The 24,200-nt window shown below is 34.5% G+C and overlaps 1 protein-coding gene across 9 annotated transcripts in view; it reads left to right on the top strand.

Moving 5' to 3' along the window:
* ASPP (Ankyrin-repeat, SH3-domain, and Proline-rich-region containing Protein) overlaps positions 1-24,200 on the top strand; it is a 602,088-nt gene that overhangs the window by 168,164 nt on the left and 409,724 nt on the right. For 7 of the 9 annotated variants that reach the window (XM_074125835.1, XM_074125838.1, XM_074125841.1 and 4 more), the window contains exon 4: positions 1,990-2,091. In XM_074125835.1, the coding sequence (XP_073981936.1) occupies positions 1,990-2,091 (102 nt within the window). Of the gene's footprint in view, positions 1-1,989; positions 2,092-2,699; positions 2,740-9,146; positions 9,190-24,200 lie in introns of those variants that run through there. The other 2 variants (XM_074125846.1, XM_074125845.1) reach the window with 2 other exon arrangements.

Here is a 24,200-nt window from a genome sequence, read left to right as displayed (position 1 = left end):
TTTGCAATGGTAACACAAATTTTGCCTTGAAATTTCACTTCCGGTAGTTTTTGATACAAAATCCATGCATTTATCCCGGGGCTAAGTTTAGGATATTGAAAACTATTTGTTGAGGCCATCTCCGAAATTTTCTACGGTTATATTTCTTCCACGAGCTGTATACATTTCTGCTAATTTCAGAGCGACAAACTCCCCAAGCGGAACTGAAGGTTTCTCTGCTTTCACGTTTTTCCAAAAATGGAAAGCCTTTTATTGCATCAAACGCTAGCCAAGATTTGATACCAAATTTATCCGGTTTATTTGGCATGTACCGAGTAAATCTGCATCTCGACTTTGTTGGGAACAAACGTCCTTGGAAGAGATATATGCTCTTGGTTAGAACAGTTTTGACTGTTCTCAACGAATTTGTTCCAAAATTTAGAAATCAAAGCAAATTTATCGGTTTGTAAACGATTATTTCTTTGATCCACTCGAATAAGCCTCGAAAATTTCCGTCTATACATTTCTGCTCACAGTGTTTGAGAAGAATGCTCGTCCCTATTTTTGTTCCATAGAAAAGGGCAATATCGTACATTTTTCGCCTCATATGCACCACATGCAAACAATAATCCGATAAATGCATTATCAAATTGAGTTTTTGAGAGAATTCTGTTACAAAAATAAATAAATAAATAAAATAAAATATTAAATAAGTAAATAAAATGAAAATATTCAGCCGGTCAAATGACCGGTCGCGGTAGTTAAGCCGGACTACAAATTTTTCTCAAAAATCAAATATTAGGAAAAGAAGTGAATATTAAAAAAACAATTGTATACATATTTTAGGAAAAGTCGTGAAGTTTAATGGCGGTATGATAACGCTGTAATTAGAAAATTTAAATCAAATTTGAAAAACAGTCAATTGACCGGTCGTGGTAGGTTTAGTGTTAAATTTCTATCACTAGGTAACTTATTATGTGGATAACACGATCAGCAGGAGTAGAGTTTGTTAGAAACGGAAGGAAAATTAGGAGCATATTTACAAACATCTGGTTGCGACTAGAAGACCATGAGGGAGCATGCTTGAAGAACGACTAATATGTATAGGGAGCCAATTCAACTACTTCTCTTCTGGTAGTCTCAGCTAGACATTTCAGTTTTGGCTCCCATTACATAGTTACATTCATGTTCCAAAAGTTCATACCATCTAGCGTAATTTTCTCCATCCCCTTCCATTAAATGTATTTCCATTGATAAATTTGGCTTCTGTACATATATTTTCAACACTTCTGCAATAAATCAGACACCATTTATTCTAATATTTTATTCTAAAATAATAATTTATTATCTTCAGAATAATTCAACATAATTTATTTTCATTTTCACCTGTTCATGCCTCCCTAAAGGAAAATAAATTATCCATTGACACAGAGAAAAATTATAAAGGGAGATTTTCTATTTAAGTACCTGAAAATACAATTTTTTTTAAAATATGATCCCTCAGGAGATGTTTAGAGTTTTACTGGACAACCATATTGTTAAAAACAAGTATAATTAAAACCAAAATATCAAATTGAGTAAAATGAATACATTAAACGACCCAACATAATTGGCACACAAAATGATTACATAGTATTCAATTCAATGGCGATTTTAGAATAAAGCGATTCTATGTACAGAGAATAGAACGGCCATTCATCTTTAGCATTTAGCGTTAATATATCAATGGAATTTACTCAGACTTATCTAGCCAACAGTTCAAATAAATCACCAGATTCTTTCAGACTTAAATTGAACACAATCAGAGTGTCAGTTAACTGGGATGATATGTTGTTCTTGGTTGATTGATGCGTTATCGATTTGTTCTGCCATTTGAATTAAATCTATTAAGATCAATAAAATAACTTCGACTATCAACAATTAATTACTTAATTTTCGTATTATGTCCATGGAATACATTACTGTTGCAGCTGTAACAATATACTGATATGCTTTCAATTATTGTTGCAGAAAGAGAACTGTTAGAAACGGAAAGACCGCTGGAAGTGCTGCATCGATGGGGCAGTTCCAGAGAAAGGGCTGCTTTCATGCTGAAGTACACATTACTGAAAGGTAAAGTACTAATTATTTCTCTTGCTGATTAATTATCTGTTGTTGCAGCTTTGATTTCCGCTCAAAATTGTCAGTCGAACTTCCGGTTGAAATGAATGAATGACTCTCTCGTATTTTACAAACAATTTTAAGTAGGTGGGTGTCGGATATTCATGTTTGCTTTCGTATAGAACAGAAATTATGCTGTCTTTTCTGAGCCAAAATCGTCAAATAAAGCTTGTCTTTTCTACTCTTCTAAAGCTTAGTTAAGACTGACTAAAAAAACTATATATTTATTTTCATGCATAATATATAAAAATAAAAATATAATTAGCGTATTAAAGAATTTATTTCATTCATACAGTAAAAAATAACAGTTGGTCACACTGTTTAGATATCTCTCCCTTTACCAGCTGATCTGCCTGGCCAGTTACCGGCGGCCATCTTTAACTCGTTAGTCGTGTATCTTTATTAACGTGATTTTTTAAGTTAATATTAGTGCGTGTTAAAGTGAAATTCTATTTTATAAATTGTATTTAAGTTATACTTAGTGCGTGATATACAGTTTTAGTGCGAATAGTGTTGTGAATTACTTTAAATTGTGTCAAGTGTCAAGTGCTATTTTGGACTGGTGATCTATTGAGATGCTGATGTTATATTTTAAACAAAGTAAGTCTTCATTATCAATTATATTTTTATATTCTTGCATGAAAATAGCATGTTATCATTTAATTGTTACCTACAAATTAATATTAATGCTATTTCTTGACTGCGTTCCGTGTTGGTTAATTCTTTAATTTTGAATTCCTCAAAAAAGTATTTCAATTTGTTACTAAACCTTATTGATCTTTTCTTTTTAATCGACTAAAAGTTCAAAGTTAGAATTCTTTGTTTCCCCAAATTGTTTTTTTGGAATTAATTTCAACAAGTCAATTACTGCTAACCAAGTTACCAAATTGTATCAATTTCTTTTAAGTGTGATGGTTGTGAAAATTCAATAATTATGTTGTTAGAAGACTTGAGTTTTTGTTTAATACAACACGAACATCATTCCATGAATTTGTGTGTTTCTGGTGAGCAAAGAGACGTTCGGTGAATTATTTTTTTGTAATGTCTTCAGTTGTTTGGTCAGTCGGTTACTAGCTGTTATCCAAATTTGATAAAAGAGTTAGGTCAGAATAGGTTTTAGTAGTATCTTGTACGTTGTTAGTGTTTTTATGTTAACAAGTGGCTATAATTGTCTCAGTTGTTGTTCGATTGTTGAAGTATTGGGTTGATGAATCGTCATCCAGAGTTACGACGAGATAGCACACTCTTTTATCTCACTGATTGGTTGGTTAGTTTCGATTTGTGCACAGCTTCCCAGTTAATCCGCCCTAAGCGCGGTTTTGAGGCCTAGTTTCTTGGAAAGGTTTGTAGGTCTCGTTTCCGATGTAAGTAAAAGTGGCGAATATGTTGGGTGGCTTATTGTTTTGGTCTTGGTTTGGGCAATGTTTGTTTGTACTTAGTAATTTATTAATAATGTTTGGTGATATAACTGTTATTTGTGGCTATTGTGCGAATGATGCTGAGTTCTCACTGATAGTTGGTCCAGTACAAGAGGTTTAGTATTCAATCTGTCAGGTGTCTGAGAGCGACTAGTTTATGTTGTATAGGATGATAGGAACTTTTGTGTATAATAGTGTCAGTGGGCTTTTTCTAATTTGTTGTCTCTTATAGTGAGTGTGATATCCAGGAAGTTAAGAGGTTTCTCGTTCTCATATTCATGGGTGAAACTTATTTTAGGGCGATATCTGTTTAGTTAAGAAAATAATTTATATATGTCTACATCTAGTTTGAGTATGAGTGGTCTACATAACGTGCTTAAAATGTTACACCGAACTCTTTCTTCAATTGTGGAACGCACGTTCATGTTGTATAAATATTTCAGACAATAAACGCCGATGGGGAGTGTCCCGTTCCTAATTTGTCACTAGCAAGGTAAAAGTTATTGTTGAATCTAAAGTAATTTTGTTTGAAGGTTGATTCGGTTTGAGTTAGAACTGTTAGTTGGTCAATGTACTGTAGTGGGGTTTCGTCTTCTAGTTTCTGTTTTATCATATTTAAAGAGTCTCTGACTTAGGGTAGAAGTGTAAAGATTTGTAATGTCAAGGGATATTAGTCGAGATGAGAATGTTAGTTCTGTGTCTTTCTGTAAGTGGATACTGTGTTGTGTATTTTCTATATGTAAACTTAGGGAACAGTTCTCAGGTTAGGTGCTGCGGGATTCTTGGATATGTTTTTGAGTACTCCATTGGGTTTGTCCGTTTTTGTTTATGAATTCGTTTTGTTAACATAGTCTGAGTGTGTTAAAATTACCGTAGAGTTGTCTTTGTCCGCTTAAGTTAATATGAGTTTAGCCTTTTTTAGTTTCTGTCTTAGGTTATTGCGTAGTGCGTAGTTCCTGATTATCTGTTATGTTTTGTGTCTTCCGTTTTTTATGCATATTTTAAATAATTTCAGTCGCTAAACATCTTCAATATGTGATAGTAATGTTACTGACATTTCTGCGTCGATCATTAGGTGTTCAATACCTGTGTCTTGAAACCGCGTTTAAGGGGAAAAAAATCCTCGTTTTATAAGAGTAATTTATTTTGGAAACTATGCAGATCAATTAGTTATTAAGAAAACACCATTTTGTTTTCATCGTGGCATCCCAAAAATGGGGAAAAACGTCATTCTCAAAAATTGTTACCTTTTTTGTAAACAACGTAGCACCTGAACACGCGGACCGATTTTCATGAATGAGGTGTCATTTGATTTGGAATTTCATGTAGGTTTGCCATTTGGGTGGAAAAAAGGAAAACAAATCAGCAATGTACCCAACATTTCATTCAAATTTCAGCTCTTAATTTCAGCCATTTAGAAATGTTAGAAAAAGCTTATTCGTTTAATTAAAATTGTATAACAATAGTGTCATTTAAGTAATTTTACTGCTTTAATTTTGCAAATCATGCAAATCCATCCTCTCTTTGAACCGAATCGTAGAAAATTTACAGGACTTGGTCCGAAAAGGTATTAGAACTTAGGCTAGGCAAATTTTCGTTTTCTGCTGCTAGAGATTACGCCTGTTATTTTTTGACTACTTAGAAACTGCATTACATCTTTCTGAGTTCCTCTATCTATATATCTGGCATAATGAGCAAATATGTATATGAACATTGGTGTGTATGTATGAAGTAAAACTTCTCATCTTCATACAGCATCGTTCACACAAAGTGCTGATCACTTCACTTTAGGCTCTTTATAGAAAGAGATAACGTAGGAGTTGTAACTTCCCATCCGTGAACTTGGTTACCCACCTCTGATCAGTTCTTCAGCTCTTAGAAAGTTAGACAATCTTTTTACGGTTCCATGGTTACCATTTACATCTTCACTAACATAAAGTCAATAGGAAGGAACTGGCACTAAATGTTGCTTTAGTTATCTTCGCGCTCTGCTGTACTCTCTGTGTTTGGTTAACCTTATTACCATTTTTACTTCACTTTGCTGCCTCTTGTTCTTCAACATAACTCTGAGGAAGAATCAGAGCAATTAACTTTATCGTAGTACCGTTTCCCAAAACAAGGACCGTCTTCCTTCTTTTGTTACAATACATTCAAACGAAACTTATCCGAAAAAGAGTAAAAAAACTGCCTCTAAAATTCAAATTAGCATGCATTTTGTTTCTTATTTTAATAAAGAAGCAAATACAATTTACTTATTTACAAGCTGACAACTTCCGGCCAAAGATTTCCGTTTCATAAGAACTGTTTTTCATTGAAGATGGTCTCGACAACATTTTGGGATTCTCCAGTAAATCCCAGTATCTTCGGAGCTATTTCATTTCTCCTTCTTCCAATTTTATTCGATTAATTATCTCTTTTTGGGATCTCTTTTTTTACCAATCTTTTACACATGCTCGTTTCCTAGCCAGTTATTCAAGCGACAATCTTTCAAACAAACCATCTAAGTTTTAATTATGATTCTAAATATAGATCTTTCAAGGGGCAGTTGTTGGTCTAGCGATCAAGAACGTCGCTTTGTAAGTGGGAGATCCCCGTTCGAATACCGCGTATGGCCTACTTTTTATTTCTTAGAAAAAATTGTTTTTTAGTAAAGTATGAGCTTCCGCCCCCTTCCGTCCACGACACCTAATTGGTAGTTGGACGTTGGAGCCCTGTCTGCAAAAAATAGGCGATTACATTACTTTATTGATCTTTTATAAGCCATTGTGACTAAGTTTTTCATTTCACAACGTTCCAGAAGATTCGATGTTTCATTTTATCAAAGATATTTCTTGATTCCAAAAGTAGTTCTTGCTCAAACTGCTCACTTATACGGGGAGTTTCCTCTAGAGAAAAGCAATAATTAATTTGCTCTTCAACAATACATTCGCCCCTTGGTATTATTACATTTTCCTTGCATTACCTAAAACAGAATCCAAATTAGGAATGTTTAAATTTAAAAATCCCATTTTCTATCCCAGTAATTATAGAATCTTCACAATGTTATTAGCATTTTTAATACGTACAAATCTCTTACTAATTATATTGGTTATCGTTTCAATTATTTAAAGGAACTCATTATAAAATACAGAAGTATAAGTTAGATCTTAACAATCTCCTACTTAGGGCTTCATTAAAATTATTCTCATTTATTCATTGTCCGACATAATTGTACGTTATAAATTGCACTAGTCATTAACATAACGCTGGAACTATAAAATCTAATAACTTAAACTATAAAATGTAGAATATATGTTCAATATATTGCGAGTATAAATACGCAAAAATAATAAATTATTTTAAATGATATTATTTAATTGAATTGAACTTTAGTTTCCTATTGGTTTATTGCTGTGAACGACTGATATATACTTGCTCAATCAATAAAATAGACAAAATAATCTAGGAATATCTATACAACAATAACATCTTTATGAGTTCTTTTAATAACATATGTTGGCAACTATGTTACCTGTTTTTATACAGCTGTTAGGCTTGTTGATATAGTTCAAAACCTGCAATGCCTGTACTTACTCCTGGCTATAAGTATTATGCATTTTTTTAACTTTACTTCTGGATTTCTTTAAAAAAAAAAAAAACCTGAATAAGTTGGACTGAATTTACACAAATCTTAGAAAGAAAAGCTTGATTTTCATTGCTAAGATGATCAATCAAAAAGTTACCTGAGTGGTTGGAGAACATTCGCTGTCAGATTCTGGGATTTTCTTTGTCATCCTATTACTGGGGATTCGCGTGATACCCAGAAAAGGCGGGGGGGGGCACATCAAATCTTTGAGTTCGATGTTTCGATATTAATAATGTTCGATAATATCGTGGATTTTATCCATCTTTTTTTTTTTTTGGATCACTGGCCGGTTTCAGACTATCCATCCATTATCAGTGATTGATTTACTTAGTTTGGTGTAGGAGATTTCGACTTCACTTATACAGTCTGTCTCCACCGGACTTGCCTTAACTCTAAACAGAAGACAACCCTCGAACATGCGGGCTATAGCGAATAAAATCAACGGTTTATGGTTGTTAGTTTTGCCAGATATGTTTGTGGCCATTTTCCGGGAATGTGAAAATGAACAACTGCTTTAGTGAAAACTGCTATTTCCTCTTGAGCAATTTTAATTAAATTCAGAATTATATTTTAAACATTTTACCACCCACAATCGTGGCTATACATAAATAAACACTTTTATAGATAGTTTTCTCGTCACCCTATCGGAAACAAAAGCTAAAAAAACCAACACTTTTTCGAATTCAAGACACCTTAAAATACACGGATTTCCGGTGACAACTAGCTACTTTCCCCACCCAGGAAGTTTGCAAAACCCAGGAATATAGCCGAAATTGAATCCAAAAATTGTGTAATTCTTTTTTTTTTGGCATTGGCTTTCGCCATACAGCCAGCATCGTCTAGGTGCTTATCACTAGAATATCATTCAATCTCCATTCTTACTTATAAATACATTCGCTTCACACATTCATCCCTCTACTATATACAACTATTTACATACAAACTTACAACTAATGGGTGGATCAGTACTCTATATTCCTGTCGTCCTTATAGCTTAACCGAAATTAAAATCACGTAATCCTTCTCTAATCATTTTCTTCCATTCATTCTAATCGGCTATAACATTTAAATACATTCATATTTCATTGCTAGCTCTGCTATAGATTTAAGCACATAGATGTTGGTGGAGAATATTATGTCTTCGTAGCGAAATGGTGCATCTAAATACCCTGTATATGTCGTCAAACATTCGTTTCCTTTCTACTACATAACGTGGACATATCCATTATTATATGTTTAAAATCCTCCTCCTCATTGCAATCTACGCAAAGAGGAGAGGGACCTGTGTGATTCATTAAACAACATCACACATTAAAACAACTTTTATGTGTTTCTTTAGTTGTGGGTATTGGCATACAAACACTGACAGACACAGCACAATGATATGGGGGTTAATCATATTCTTATCAACGCGCACATTAGGAATAATATTCTGTGATATGTTACACAATATTAGGGGAGCGGTATGTAAATTTTTCTTCTTAAAGGCCAAGTTATTATGACAAATTATCTTCTTTCAATAATACGATCTTTCTGCATAATATACTCATAATTCTCTATCTCTGTCTCTAACAATCTCACAAACTCATGAGTGCGCATGCATTATCTCTATTTCTGTCTCCATCGCATTCGTAAAGAATATTGTGTTTTGAAGAATAGAAATTAAATCACAAACATTTATAGCACCTAAATAACTTACATTATCATTCTTTATATTCTACTTACAATAAATATTATAACAGCCCAGTTCTTAATCATAAAATGCGAGTATCATTTCTATTTTAAAAAAGTTATTTATCATTTAGAGAATTGTTTTCCATTATTTTTGGACTTGTTGACTTTCTCTCTCTTTATGGCCGGAGATAAGGAAATATCGGGAATCATGTTCTAATTTTGGAATTCCAAATATAGTGCGTGTTTTGCTTGGTTATTAGGTCGGAGTTAGCTGCTAAGATGCTGAGTTCCTTGTTGAAGTGGTTATGCTTAGTGCAATTTTCGAGGGTAAAGGTAAAATGCTTTTTTCTTGATTTGTTCAGGGAAATCGTAAAGACGCTAATAAGATCTGGCAGTTTGATGGGCCGGAATGAATCTCTAGTTCCAGCTTCCTCTATTTGCTCAATTCTTTTCTTCAAATACTCAACGATTCCTTCGCAATGTATATGCACTTCCGCTTTCGCTTAATAAGAGGAATGGCATCTTTTCCCACCAATGAAAGGTGCGTCAACATCTGAGATCCATTCCAGTGAACTGCTAGCCTACGTACAATTTTCTCCCGTTACGATACACTGCCCATCATCGTACAGCCAGCTGTTAGTAGCTCCTAGGAAGAGAAAATCCAAGCTGAATTCAAAACCCAGGATTGCCCCTAACTACAGAGCTAATACGCTCCCTTAAAAGCAGAGATAGAAATTTTGAAGTCCTCTTGGTTCGAATTAGTGGTTACTTACACTCTGTAAGATGCCAGCATGATTCTAAAACGGAAACTAGATAGGGCTACCACCACTACGTTTTGTTTGAAACCAAGCTTCCGGAAGACTGAATACACTTTGAGCCTTTTTTTATTTTTAGTTTTAGATAAGTTTTACTGTTTCTCTCCCACAGTATGGACTTAGTGAAGGACACTTACTTTGCTGTGCTTATATCATTATCCTTTCTAAATGTTTTGAAATATTTCTAAGCACTCCTCTGCTTCTGCTATATTAATTTTTAAAGTGACGTTTAACTACAGCTTTTCTTAATACAAGTGAGACAAAATCGTGCAAATTTCTAGATTCATTATGGCCATGTTTTGAATTTCTTAGATCTATTCTGAATCAGATCAAAGCACAAACTAATGGTTAAAAAGAGTACAAAGAAAAAACATAGTTTAGTACAAAGCTCTGGTTGAGATGGAGGGGGTAAAAGCAGACATCATTGGGGTTACCCGCCAATAGTATACCTGAGTAGAACTGACTCAGTTAACAAGAAAATTATTTAGATTTAGGTGAATAATTTAGCTTAGAAGGTGTTTAGTGGTTAGTTTGGTGGGTGTTTGCGCTGATGATCAATGGATTTTCGTATTGCTAGCCTTACAAAAGTCAAGGCTATAATTAGAAGCGATGACCTGAAAGCAAAGCCCTTTCCCTTTCCAACAAAAATCCTCACCTTTCAGACTTTTTTTTTTTTTTGTGGGCCCTCTACAAAGCATTATATCCATTAATTATATAGCCTATAATTTGGCTGCCATATTAAATTCAATTTTTATTGATTAATATCAAATTTCTATATCCAGGATTCATGCGTTATTAACATAACTATTTAATAATATCACAGTAGTTTGTTGCGCTACTTTAGCAATAGTTCCATTACTTGATCCCCCAACTTAGCCATAACTCCCGCCAAATCTGTACTTAATATTATTACCTAATTACCTGAAGTTCAATAACTTTCTGTGTTCAACTATCTACTTAACCGCATTGTTATTAACTTATCACTAAGTTTTGCCCATTACTTGTGAATTTATTATTTTCCCATTAAAATTACATCTCATATTAATCTTACGCTATAGTTCTTCTATCAGAGCTTGCAGAGCTTCATTCCATTCATTTTTACTTACATGAGAATTTGTTTTACAGAGTTGTTTATCTATTCTCAGTTAAGGTTTTGGTTTGTGAAACAAAAATAACTGGAAGTTAAATCATTATAACCGTATTGCTTTCTCTCATGATTAAAAGTTTCCGGTAGGACAGTTGTTAAAGGGATGATCGACAAAAACTGCATGAAAAAAGAGTAACGTTGGAAAACACTTAATTTTGATAATTTTTTTCTGTTTTTTTTTACCTTTAAAAGATAAAATTCCCGAATTTTCTTTAAAAATATTAGGGAAATCCTCCTTTATAAGTGTAATTTTATGCTAACTTCCTTATCCGGCTATTCCTTTTTTGAAGAGTTGCCGTCAAGTCATATTCCCTATCGTCCCAAACCCCTGGACGCGGAGTCCTCTCGCAGCCATCTCCTCCTTTACCTCCGCCTCCCACGACAGTGCTGAGTCTACCACTTCTTCTTGTCCTAGGTGGCCGGGAAACCCATTGCCGAACTCGCTCTGGCCATTTATTTTGGTCCATACATCTCAAATGCCCATACCATCTTAACTTTTTTGTTTTACAATTCTTTCCGCAACCGATTCATTCATGTTCATTTCCTTTTTCTTTTAAATTTCTTCATTTTTCACTTTATCAATGAGCCTCCTTGCGTACGCAGCATTTTTCTCCAGAAATTCATCAATCTTCATCATTCATAGAGAAAATAGATTTCCGGAAAAAAACGTTGCCAAAAATGGTTCTTGTTTTTCTGGTTCTTGTTCTTCTTGTTGTTACCTTTTTCATTTTGTTAACAGCGTAGCGCCTAAACCTGCGAACCTATTTTCTTGAATTTGTAACTTCGCAAGAAGTACTGGTCTACTGATTAAAGGGTGTTTCCGAATTTTTTCGAAAAAATTGTACAGAAATATATCCAATAGATAGCACTTTTTAGATAAGGCAGTGATTGCGTTGGATCTGCTACTCGTATAATATTTTACTAGCATTAAATGAATTTGCGAAAATTTCGTGTTTAAAGGAAATGACGTAATAGAACCGCATTTTCCTCGTAGTTCCTTTTCAGTTATCTTTGATTTTCCGGAAAAATGCTTAAATGCTTAATTCAGAATTTAAGTTTCAATTGTTTCACCGGATATTTGCGTGAGAACAGAACGAGACTAGTAGATCTACTGAGATAGGATGGAAGTATTATTAAAATTAAAAAAGAATTGTAAATAATATTTTTTTCTGCCATTATCAGAGATGTAATTATCTGCATTTTGTTTTGTTCCTTCATTCACTTGTGACCTGATTTCTTTTTATGTTTTTTTATTATTTTATCTCCCACCACCCTTAGAATTTAACCATTCAAATTGTTCATTTTACTGTTTCGTTTTCATCCTTGTTTTAAAAAGTTTTACTCGCAAGAAATATGTGCTTAAATAGTGAGATCTTATTTAAGGTGTAATTTTGCTTTTTGATAATCTTAAAGTAAAAAAAAAATAAGAACGGGTTTTTAATATACAGTCGAACCTCTCAATAACGGACACTGGCGGGGGAAAGCAAAGTGGCCGCTGTTTGGAGGTGGCCGTTAGAAGGAGGTAGCCAAGTTTCATAATGAAAAAATATGGGTTTTTCTTCCAAACATCTATTTAAAAATTGTTTATTATTAATAGATTTAAATACGTACATAATTGCATAATTATTTAGCTATATGATATGCATCGTTTTTCTTAATTATCCACAAAATTTATCAAAAAACTACATATTATTGACTTAATTAATAATTTTTATAATAATCATCACATTTATTCATAACAATAATAATTTATGGTAAAATTATCATCATACTATCATCTATTATTAGAAAAATAGAACAAACCTTTCGGCAAGTTGGCGATGGCTCGATTTGGTTTTTGCAAAATCTTCCAACACATCTATTTTCTCTTCTAGAGTTAACCCACTTTCGTTTGAGAGACATATCGGGAAAAAATAATATTGTTCGTTCAATGTAATATTGAAAAATGATTAAAATGGTACAAGATGTATGGAGCTTATATAGGAAACTTTAGGAAAAACTAGAAAAAAAGGAAAAACTTGAGAGGGGATAATTCTTTTTCTCACCGCGTCAAAAGAACTTTTTTAAGAATAAGGTGGTCGTTGGTGGGAGGTGAAACATAATAATCCGTTCCCCAAAATCAATGTCCACAGTCGCTATGTAGAGTGTCCGTTAGACGGAGGTACTTTTATATAGAAAGTGTACAGGGGTAAAAACGGGGAAATCCAAAAATCGGCCCTTAAATGGAGGTGGCCGCTAGTGAGAGAGTCCTTTATAGGAGGCTAGACTGTATAGTATAAGTACTTAAATCGAACACCTGAACCAATTTGCTTCACCATATTCTTTACGAAGAGCAAGATAGAAAGTATGGCTGAACTTATTTAATGAAGTAAGGAGGACTTACCCAATTTTCTTTGACATAGTTACTTACTTGCTATTACCTACCAATTAAAGGGCGAAATTATCTAAAAACACCTTCACCTTTGTTCGGCTCTCGGTTTTACCTAACCCACTTAGTGGAACAGTATACTCCTTTGGGCTATGATCAAGTGCTGGTATGTACCCGGTATGCGCCTGTGTGATGTAGTATATAGTGACAGGGGTGAGATGTCACTCTGTGTCTTTCAGTAACTTCACCCTGGCAACTCTCTGATGACAAAGAGGGCACTCTCCTTACAGTAATTATATAAAATTAGCTATACATATAGTGAGTTACTTAAACTAGCTTCACAACTTAGTTAATAATTTTGATATTATATAAGCGCTAAAACGTTAACACTTCCCTGTACCAAGTGAACTATATTGTCGTAACTTGTCAGTAATTTAGTAAGCCTCTCTGCAAATTGTCAATTTTTTTTTTTCGATTAATCGTTATTACTAATTACTTCATTAATTTAAGTTGGTTTTTACTTTTTAATGACTTGAAGGAATCTTGCTTTTGTGCCATTTTGATTGTGTTTTTTTTTTATGATAATTTTGAGTTTTTCCAAAAATGAAAAATGCCTTCCACTTTTATTTGAAAAGTTTACCTAAGAAAATTAGTTTTTCCAAAATTTTGTTGGACAGTTTTGAATTTTTTTCTGATCGATTTTAATTAATCTTGGGATTTGGAAACTTGAAACTTTTATCAATAAAAAGGGGTCCTGCTGGAGGACTACTTGCAAGTTTGCCTCTAATGTGCTATGCCCAGTACAAACTACGGTTTTACAACAAGAATAAAATTACTGTTCATTATTTTTGGTGACTGAATCATAGTTTCAATAGGATGAAAAATTAACTGCCAGTTTCAGTCATTATAAACTGTATTATGCCGAGCTTTCTGGACTAGGGACCAGGTCATCTTCAGGGCTAATTTACAATATACTGTTTTACATCATTAGAGGGTTGGCGTGTCTTCTGTCTTGTCTGTTCATGGACAGTCCAGACAGAGGACACACCAACCTGAAGATGACCTAGTCCCTAGGTCGAAAGCACGGCATATTAAAGTTTATAATGACTGAAACTGGCAATAATTTTTCATCCTATTGGAACACGAATAATGTTAAAAGTATTACTTTGCAATACTTTGTTTTACGGACAAAAAAAGAAATAATATTACGACATTGTTAACGAATATGGTGAGGAGATTGTTAAGGCAGGCTTGGTATTGCGCTACTGTGCCTCATTCTATGAGGCAATGGGGGCCCTGCTAGCTCCATATAAAGAAGCAACACGCGCTTTCCGTTTAATTTGCTTCAATATTGCCAAATAGAACAATCATTTTGATGCAGCCATTGCAGTGGAACGGCCAGTATTATTGCGCTTTCTATGAGCTGGTTTTATTTATTTGGGTTTTGTTGTATCTAAAGGGTATTGTTAAAGTTTTATTGCAGTTCTTATTGCTGGCTTAGATGACGTATTAAACTCAAATTTGCATTAGGGTTCAACAGGAAATGAACTCACAATATTCCTGAGTTTAAAAAAAAAGGGAGATGCCGCAAAAATTTGAGGTTTCCCACAAGATGGAACGTAAATCAAAATCCAAAATTCTGCAAACGGAAGTAGCACTTTAAAGAATGGATTTTTTTTCAATTATTGCCACTAAGTATTTCCGTTTAAAACGGAACAACATTTTACATGTACATTTACAACTTCATTTTTTTTAAACTTTTGAAACTGCAATTAAGGACATTTCTAAATGGTGAGTTGGTAGGCATTCCTCTAAAGTAAGTTTAAGTTTACCCTAAAAGAGTGAATAGATGCTCTTACAATACCTAAGCAGAAGCAGCTAAGTATTTCCCTTCTCCTGTCCGAGCATTCGTGTATTTGTATTGGAATGCTCGCTAGGTTGATGCTCGTGAATAGATTTGTGTTCTTTGGAAGTTCTCCTGCGATTGCCAGGCACTTCTATTTCCTATTTGGCTACAGATTCTAGCCAGTTGTTAATAGATTCGTTTAAATCGTTTTTTGTTTTGACCATTTCAGATTATCGAAATACAATTTTTACCGGAATATCCGCTTTGAAAGTCTCTCTCTGCTTGAAGATTTGTTTTCCAGAAAATGATCTAGTGCGTAGGCATTTATGTGCGAGCGAACACTGGCTAAAAACGAAAAAATGGCAAACTTCATATCATCATGATTCCTGAAGGAATGTACTTTACGCAAAAAGTTAGAATTTTTGGAGAATCTTAGCAAAAAAATCGTGTGATTATTTATTCTAAGATTTTATTTATGTGGAATTCCTCCAGAGTGTACTTCTCTCCAAAGCGTCATATCTTGGAATATTTCAGTATATTAACCTATCTACACAATGTAAGTGAGCTTTAAATATGTAGTTAAAATTTGGGGTTTTGAAGAAAAAAAAAAGCGTCACCGGAAATCTGAATCTTTTAAACGAAATAGTGTTTACTCAGATCTGTTGCGTTTCTCAACTCAACTCAACTGTCGCACTACATCCCGTGTAGGATCTTGGCCTCCGCCAGTAAACGCCTCCAAGCCTCTCTATCTAAAGCTTTTCTTCTCCATTGTCTATCGTTCAGTTCCCGGGAGTTCCTCAACGTAGTCTAGGTCTCCGCCTTCGGTCTACCGCCTCCAGGGTGACCCTACAGCGCTCTTTACAGTGCTGTCTCATTCTCCCAACCAACACAACCTTCCCAGCTTGACGACAGACTTTCTAATTCCTCTTCCCCGTACAACTCCACTCTTAACTCCGCGTTTTTTTTTTCGGCACCTCTAGATTACATCTTGGCACACTGGTCCATCCATAGACCGCCCTCCAATATCTTTCTTTCCCAGCGGTTCAATTTCAATTCGTCTGCTTGCCTCAACGTCCACAATTTCGAGCCGTACGTTACAACAAGTCTAAGGACTTGTAGATAGTAAATTGAAAGGGATCTATTATAGAATATCCGTCTTAGCGCTCCTAGACACCTATTTCCGGCCGCTATTCTACTCAGATCTGTTGCGTTTGTTTGGCATTATTTTCCAAACGAAAGTTACTTTTTTTTAAAGAGCGTCTCCAGTAGATGAAGCATCCACTGTTGAAAACCTCTACATATGGAAACCAATTAAAATTCCGTAAGAATGCCAAGTTTAGAGAAAAACCTTGATAGTTTCTGTAAGAGGCAGTCGTGTATGGTTTTATTTTAATGATATTTGTTACTTCTTAATGACATTAATAAAATGCTGAAAAATTAGATAATGTTTTATTGGTGTGGTTGAAAGGTTAACCCGATTGTTGGACGGAGCGCCAGATAATGTGTGATTTGGCACAATTCCATTTCCTAACGGCAGTAAATATCGTTTAACTCCGCTTTATGTAATGTATTATCTAATAAATTATGCAAGTTTTTACAAAAAAGAAAAGTAGTAATAACTTTTTGCCCAAGTTATGCGATCCTAATGGACCATAAAATAATGCAATTGCTGGTTGGAAATCTTATTCATTAATATTTTATCTTAGTTTCAGATTTTCATTTTTTCTAAAACAAGATAAATTTTATTTTTATTAAATACTTTACTGCGTGTACAAGTTTTCGGTAATAGTGTAGCATTATCATAGAATTAGAAAATTCAAAAAGTTGGAGGAAGTGGTTAAGAAGGGTCTAAAAGGGTTAAAGGCAGGCTCAGAACTATTGAAGCTGTCCAAGCATCTGAGTATTTAAGGACGCCAGAACACCGCTCGGGGCAATCAATTGCATCCAGGGCATTGCATTCACTCCCAGAGGATTAATTCTTACACTCTCTTCACGACGTCACTCTACTCGTCATTCAGTTTAGGCCAATTCTTTTAGAGGGTTAAAGACTAGGGAGGCTTAGAACAATAGAAGCTGCCCAAGAGTATATAAGGACATTCAATCGCGTTCAGGGCATTGCATTCACTCGCTGAGGATTCATTCTTACACTCTCTTCACGACGTTGCTCTACTCGTCATTCAGTTTAGGCCAATTCTTTTAGAAATAGTTCATATTTGGTTTACCCCAGTTAGTTATTGTAATTTATGCTGGCTCTTAAATTTAAAGAAACGACGTGGATGCTGCGAGATGAGTTGAATGCGAAGCAGAGCCCATGGTTTTGGCATCCTTATACCTCTGATTCTTGGACAGCTTCTTTTTTATTGAGACTTCAACCCTTTAAAGACTTTTTCCCAAACTCTATAATTAATCCTAATTCTATGACTTTTACAGTTTAAAGCATGAGCTTTGTCAAACTTTATAATTTCTCACTAAATTTAAATTAAATTACCATTATATTGAATTAAACCATATTAGTAAGATTTAATTTAAACTAAATCTTGTCTAGCCCAACGGGTTCTCTGTTTGTGCTCTAGGGATTAAAGGTGTATCCATCGTCGGATGTTTGCATTACGCCTATTTAAGCCTGAGCATAGACTCGCTCCATTGTTGAGGCTTAGCTCGTAGTGATGGTATGTTAGAGTTAAACACTCTATTGTATACAGATTTGTTACTAATCTTTAACTTCTGTACAGTGGAGTACAGCACCAGTGGTTTGTGGAACTTAGGGGCTTTGTTTCACTTAGTCAATCTTCTTAAAGATAACACTGATCTTTCACATAATACTCATTGTTCCAATCTTTTTATTTAAACTGTAATTATTGTTAACGTATTAACATTCTAATTTTATGTTAATAATTATCACGAGTTCCTAACAATTATTATCTTGCTTTTATGCAAGATTATTATTTTTTTTTTTAATAAAAGATTGCTTATAACGGTTTATGCTATTCTAATACGTTTATAATTGGGTGCATATTTACTTCTAAATTGTGCATTGAACAAGAGACATAGAACATAAAGTAACTCTAAATGTAGGGTTGGTAAATAGACTTACGCACAAGTTGGGTGAAGCTGTAGGTGAGGTATGGATTGGCGTTGGTAGGCTACACGAGTTTGTTGGCGATTAATTAAGCCAATTAAGCCTTCCAATATGCTTCACCGGGTGTTTACCACTCATGCACTGCCTCCTAATAATTGCCAATTAATTATCGATTATTGAATAGGGATTATGATTTCTGGGGGGTTATTTTTTTTCTTTTTCTTAATTAGGGAGCTTCAACAACCACTTAACAGAAAGTTTAAGAGATGGTGCAAAAAGTTGAGGCCAGAAAGTAAGAAAAGGATTAATATCTTCAGAATACTTGTTGATTTTGCCTGTCGTAGCATGTATATTATTAAATAACATCCATCCACATCTTGTAACCTCTCTTACTCATTCAGTAAAGGCAGCATGAGATGGAAACACATTGCAAGTTTCAATCCAAACGCCAAACTAATTAATCCACCTGTAATGACGAATCCGCTCAGAGATTCCCCCAAAAAACAAGCGTACTATGGACAAATGAAATCAGCAATATTTATCCAACAGCACTGCAGATCTAACCACAATTTAGAACAACTACAGAAATATTTATTCATCATTTTACCGATGTTTGAATGCCCTAAAGCTAGTTGTTACTTTGGGTTTTTGGTCCAAGTTAATTCAATGTAAAACAGTTAGTCTTCGCGAGGTTGTACCTATTTACTGGTCTGGATGAACTATGTTTAGATTTGCATCTATGAGAATAGGTGCATTGGTGAATTCTACGGATATATTATTATCAAGTCTGTTCATGACGTCTATCAGATTTCAATCATCCACTAATTCAAATCCAATAATAGTTCCTATTTCTATCTCTTCCATATACTAGAAATGATAGCCAGAGCTAGGTGGCAGCTCCAAGCATCACGAATATAACTATAAATCGAATTAGTATATTAATTTAATATCATATTAGTCAATTTACTAACTTTAATACGCAAATTAGTTTAAAATAAATTTCTATATGTGAGATGTCAGCTGGCATGATATTAATTATAGTAATTACATTAGGGTATAGTTATTACTATATTAGTTTAGTATTTGATGTAATAATACGCTATCAGACACTCACATGACTTTGTATAACTACCATTAATAATTATTTTTGTAGTTTCTAAACCAACTATTTTAGGAGCCCAATAAGCGGAAAGGATTCTGTATTGCTCTACGAGGGTCGTTTGAAAAGTCCGTGCAAAAATAAAAACTACTTAATTTTTTGGGGTAAACCTTTTTTATTTTTTGATTCTGCAATCACCTCCTTGTTTGAATAAAATCTTTTTCCCACCAGCCATTTCTTCATATTGGGGAACAAATAGTAGTCCGAGGGAGCCAAGTCTGGAGAATAGGGGGGATGTGAAACGAGTTAGAACCCTATTTCCATTAATTTTGCGACCACAACTGCTGAGGTGTGAGCTGGTGCGTTGTCGTGATGGAAAAGGACTTTTTTGTGGGCCAATCGTGGGCGTTTTTCTTGCAGCTCGGTTTTCAAACGGTCCAATAACGATGAATAATATGCACCTGTAATAGTTTTACCCTTTTCCAGATAGTCGATGAGGATTATTCCTTGCGAATCCCAAAAGACAGTCGCCATAATCTTTCCGGCCGAAGGAACGGTCTTCGCCTTTTTTTGGCGCAGATTCCCCCTTGGTAACCCATTGTTTAGATTGTTCTTTGGTCTCAGGAGTGTAGTGATGTATCCATGTTTCATCCACAGTGACGAAACGTCACAGGACGCTTAAAGTCCTGCGGATTCTTCTGGAACAGCTGTAAACCGTCCTTGCAACACTTCACACGATTTCGTTTTTGGTCAAACGTGAGCAATCGCGGCACCCATCTTGCGGATAGCTTTGTCATGTCAAAATGTTGATGCAAAATATTATGTACCCGTTCATTCGAGATGCCCACAGCACTAGCAATCTCACGCACCTTCACTCTTCTGTCATCCATCACCATATCATGGATTTTATCAATGATTTTTGGAGTAGTAACCTCAACAGGGCGTCCAGAACGTTCAGCGTCACTTGTGCCCATATGGCCACTCCGAAAATTTTGAAACCACTTATAAATTGTTCTAATCGAAGGTGCAGTCACCATAATTTTTATCAAGTTTCTCTTTAGTCTCCTGAGGCGTTTTGCCTTTCATAAAGTAGTGTTTAATCAACACACGAAATTCTTTTTCGCCCATTTTTTGAAAATCACTCGACTTCCTCGATTCAAACGAATGCCAAACACAAAGAAATAGACCGATCTGGCTGAAACTTGGTGTGTGTTCTTCCAAGAGATGCTACTAACTAAACATAACCTCGATACGCGCCAGTAGTGCTATCTTTATTTCCGTGTCGTTCTATTTTAGTTAGCCCAGACAGATCTTCGCTTTAGTTCTTCAAGGTTATTTCCTGCCTGTGCAAGGCTTCTTCTTCCTTTCTAAGTTCCTTCTAGAGGAATCTCTGAAAGTCTAGCCATTAAAACAGTCCAGGCTCCTCCTAATGGGGATTTTAAATCCTTACAGGACATTGAGTTTGCCTGTGCGCTAACTACAGTGTGGGTCTTATTACCCATAATCACATTGAACTGTGGCTGAGCACTGAGTAAATGAGTTGGCTAGAAATAGGAATAGCTAAAAGATGAGCAAAATATTAGAAAATAAAAATCAAATTTTCCGCTATAAAATGGATAATTAGCTCCAATAGAGTGAAAAAATAAATGCCAGTTTTCAGTCGTGATACATTTATTTGGCCGAGCTTTCGACCTAGGGACTAGGTCATCTTCAGGGCTGTGGGACATATTTACAGATTGTTAACAATGATTCTATTAAAATGAATATGTATAATGTAACGAAATTTACAAAAATTATTTACCTAGTTTACAAAGTAATATTTTTATATTACAAGGTTGGTGTGTCTTCTGTCTTGTCTGTTCATGGACTGAGTGTGATCGGTCTGTGTGTGATATGTGTTAGATTGTGTGGAAGTCAGTGCTGCCAATTGTCACAAGTATTTTGTAGTAACTACATTGCAAACGTTCTATACAAAACTGACTGCATACAATTACACACGAAAATGACTCTTACTACTTACAATTCCGTTCCTCCAAAAATCTATGGTTTACCCAAGATTCACAAAGGAACAGACTTCCCACTACGACCCATCGTATCGTGCATAAATTCTCCAACCATCAATCTATCCAAATTCCTCATACAACACCTAATACCAATACGTAACCATCAATACAACATCAGGAACTCTTTTAACTTTAAAGAGTTCATAGACCATACCACAGTACCATCAGACTACCAGCTCATATCATTAGACGTAATCTCCCTTTTTACGAACATACCAACTTCCAAAGCAATAGAAATTATCCTTAATAAATGGAATACCCATATCAAACAAACTACAAAAATAGACAAACAAACTTTTGCAGACTTCCTTCAATTTTGCATTAACACATCCTATTTCTCTGACCAGAACAATTTTTATGAACAGATAAAAGGACTAGCAATGGGAAATCCCTTATCGCCAGTCATTGCAGACATAGTATTAGACGACCTTTTCGACCAAATTACAACTAACCATCCACACATTTACTTTGCCAAAAAAAATACGTAGATGATATAATTCTATGCATTAATTCCACAAAAACACAAGAAATATTTGCACTTTTCAACAACTATCACCCCAACAACAATTCACAATAGAACAAGAAACCAACAACCAATAGTTATTTATTTAACAAGTGTGGAAAGTAGTACTTTTCCTCACGCGAGGCAGGGTTTGCACGCACGAGCGAGCGAAGCGAGGCGAGTGCAAGTGCAAATTGCCGAGTGTGAGGAAAATACTTTACACTAGAGTTAAATATTATATTTTTTCTGCAACCATTTATTAACTAATAAAATTAAAAATTTCATTTTTACAGTCTACAAAAAGTAATCTAATATATAAAATTCTCGTGTCACGGTGTTCGAACTTGAACTCCTCCGAAACGGCTCGATCGATTTTTGTGATCCTTAGCGTGATTGTCGGCCAGGGTGGAGAATCGGCCAACATCTATTTTTCATCCCCCTAAATGTTAAGGGTAGTCCACCCCTAAATTTTTTTTTTTATTTTTTAGGCAAAATTTTTTGTTTTTATTTTTTTATGACACATCATACAAAAATACATACAACCCTAAATTTTTACCCCTCTACGATCAACCCTTATATTTTATTTGTTAATTAAAAACTTTAATTTTTTTTAGTAAAATTTTTTTTTTATTTTTTGATGACTTACAATAAAAAATCTCATATTACTCTCAACTTTTCACCCCTCTACGATCAACCCCTATTTTTTATTTGTTAATTAGCAATGCCAAAAAAACGCAAAGGGGCTAATTTGAGTCGTCGAACGATCAATTCTAGAGCCCGGCTAGATGAAAGAGTACAAAGATCAAGCGAACAAATTCAAAAAGTCAATGCTGATGCGAGTAGGAGAATGTCGCAGTTACGTGAATTACGATCACAAGAGGCACGAGATGAACGAAATCAACAAAGACAACTAGAACGAAGAGAAACTCGCAGATTCATAGTCGATGGACGTAGAGGAATTGACCAACAACGCCAACAAGTTCATCGAGCATTTACGTCAAATTTATTTCTTCGACTAGCGTTCGAGTACGAGCCGGATGTTGAATATTATAATCATTCTAAAGTGGTTATTGGTACTTTGGAAAAGGAATGCCCGCGTTGCCATGCACTTAAATTTAAAAATGAGCCAGTTGGGATGTTAAATATTATATTTTTTCTGCAACCATTTATTAACTAATAAAATTAAAAATTTCATTTTTACAGTCTACAAAAAGTAATTTATTTATAATAAACATTTATTGTTATATTACAATTATTTACATTACTTACGTATTTACATTACTTATTACATTTTCTGCTGTTTCTTTTATTGATGGAGTGTTTTCTAAACAGGAATCACTAGAATCCATTTTAAATTTCTATAAGGTAACACTATAACCTTTTTAACTGTTATAATTAAAAATATCTAATTATTTATTAAAGTATTATTTTTATTTCTATATTCCTTTCAATTTTTATTTTATTTTTTAATATTCGTTTTTTAATTATTTAAATAAAATAAATTTAAATAAGCTTATTAGAGTTTTACAGAAAATATTTATGTTAATAACAAAACTTCTTATATCAAGGAAGCACAATAAAGTTTTTCCACTCACTTGTGCGGAAAGTGACACTAATGGGAATTTCCCCCCACTAGTGTGGGAAGTTGGGCATTACACAGCTGGTTTTAATTGAGTAATGAGAACTTCCCGACATGGTTGCAGAAAAATTTCTTTTCTTGACCTTCTGCTCATTAGAACAGATACAAGACAAATTAACACAAAACCTACATACTCAGGCCGTCTCCTTAATTTTTACTCCAACCAACCCCTATTTCAAAAAACCAACTGCGCAAACAGTTTCATCTCACGTAGCCTAAAACTTACATCAATCCAATATCATCAGGATATAATAGAAAGGTCAAAAACAATCCTTCAACTCAACAACTACCCCCTCAAACTCATTAACCACGCCATCAAATCATACTACGAAAAAACCAATCCAACCAACTCATCAGGAACAACAAACTTACAAACACACAACCCAAAAAATATGCCTCACAACCATATGTACAACCACTCACAAACAAATTAAAAACATTACTACAGAACACGACAAACACAATGATCACTACAAAAAAACACCAACAACTCAAAAAGACAATTTTTTTCGAAGCTAAAAGACCAGACTGAAAAGGACAAACAATCAAACCTTATATACGAAACTGAATGCAAAGACTGTCACAAAAAATATATAGGCGAAACATCACAATATTTAAAAAAAAGTCCATGAACAGACAAGACAGAAGACCCACCAACCCTGAAATGTAATAGTATTACTTTCTAAACTAGCCCTGAAGATGACCCTAGTCCCTAGGTCGAAAGCTCAGCAAAATCAATTTTATAATGACTGAAACTGGCATTTATTTGTTCATCCAATTGAAACT

Source organism: Rhodnius prolixus, unplaced genomic scaffold, assembly GCF_049639745.1.
Source record: "Rhodnius prolixus isolate KJV_2025 unplaced genomic scaffold, Rpr scaffold_3, whole genome shotgun sequence".
NCBI lineage: Eukaryota > Metazoa > Arthropoda > Insecta > Hemiptera > Reduviidae > Rhodnius > Rhodnius prolixus.
Note: the sequence above shows the minus strand (reverse complement) of the source record. Positions and strands in the feature narration are given on the sequence as shown.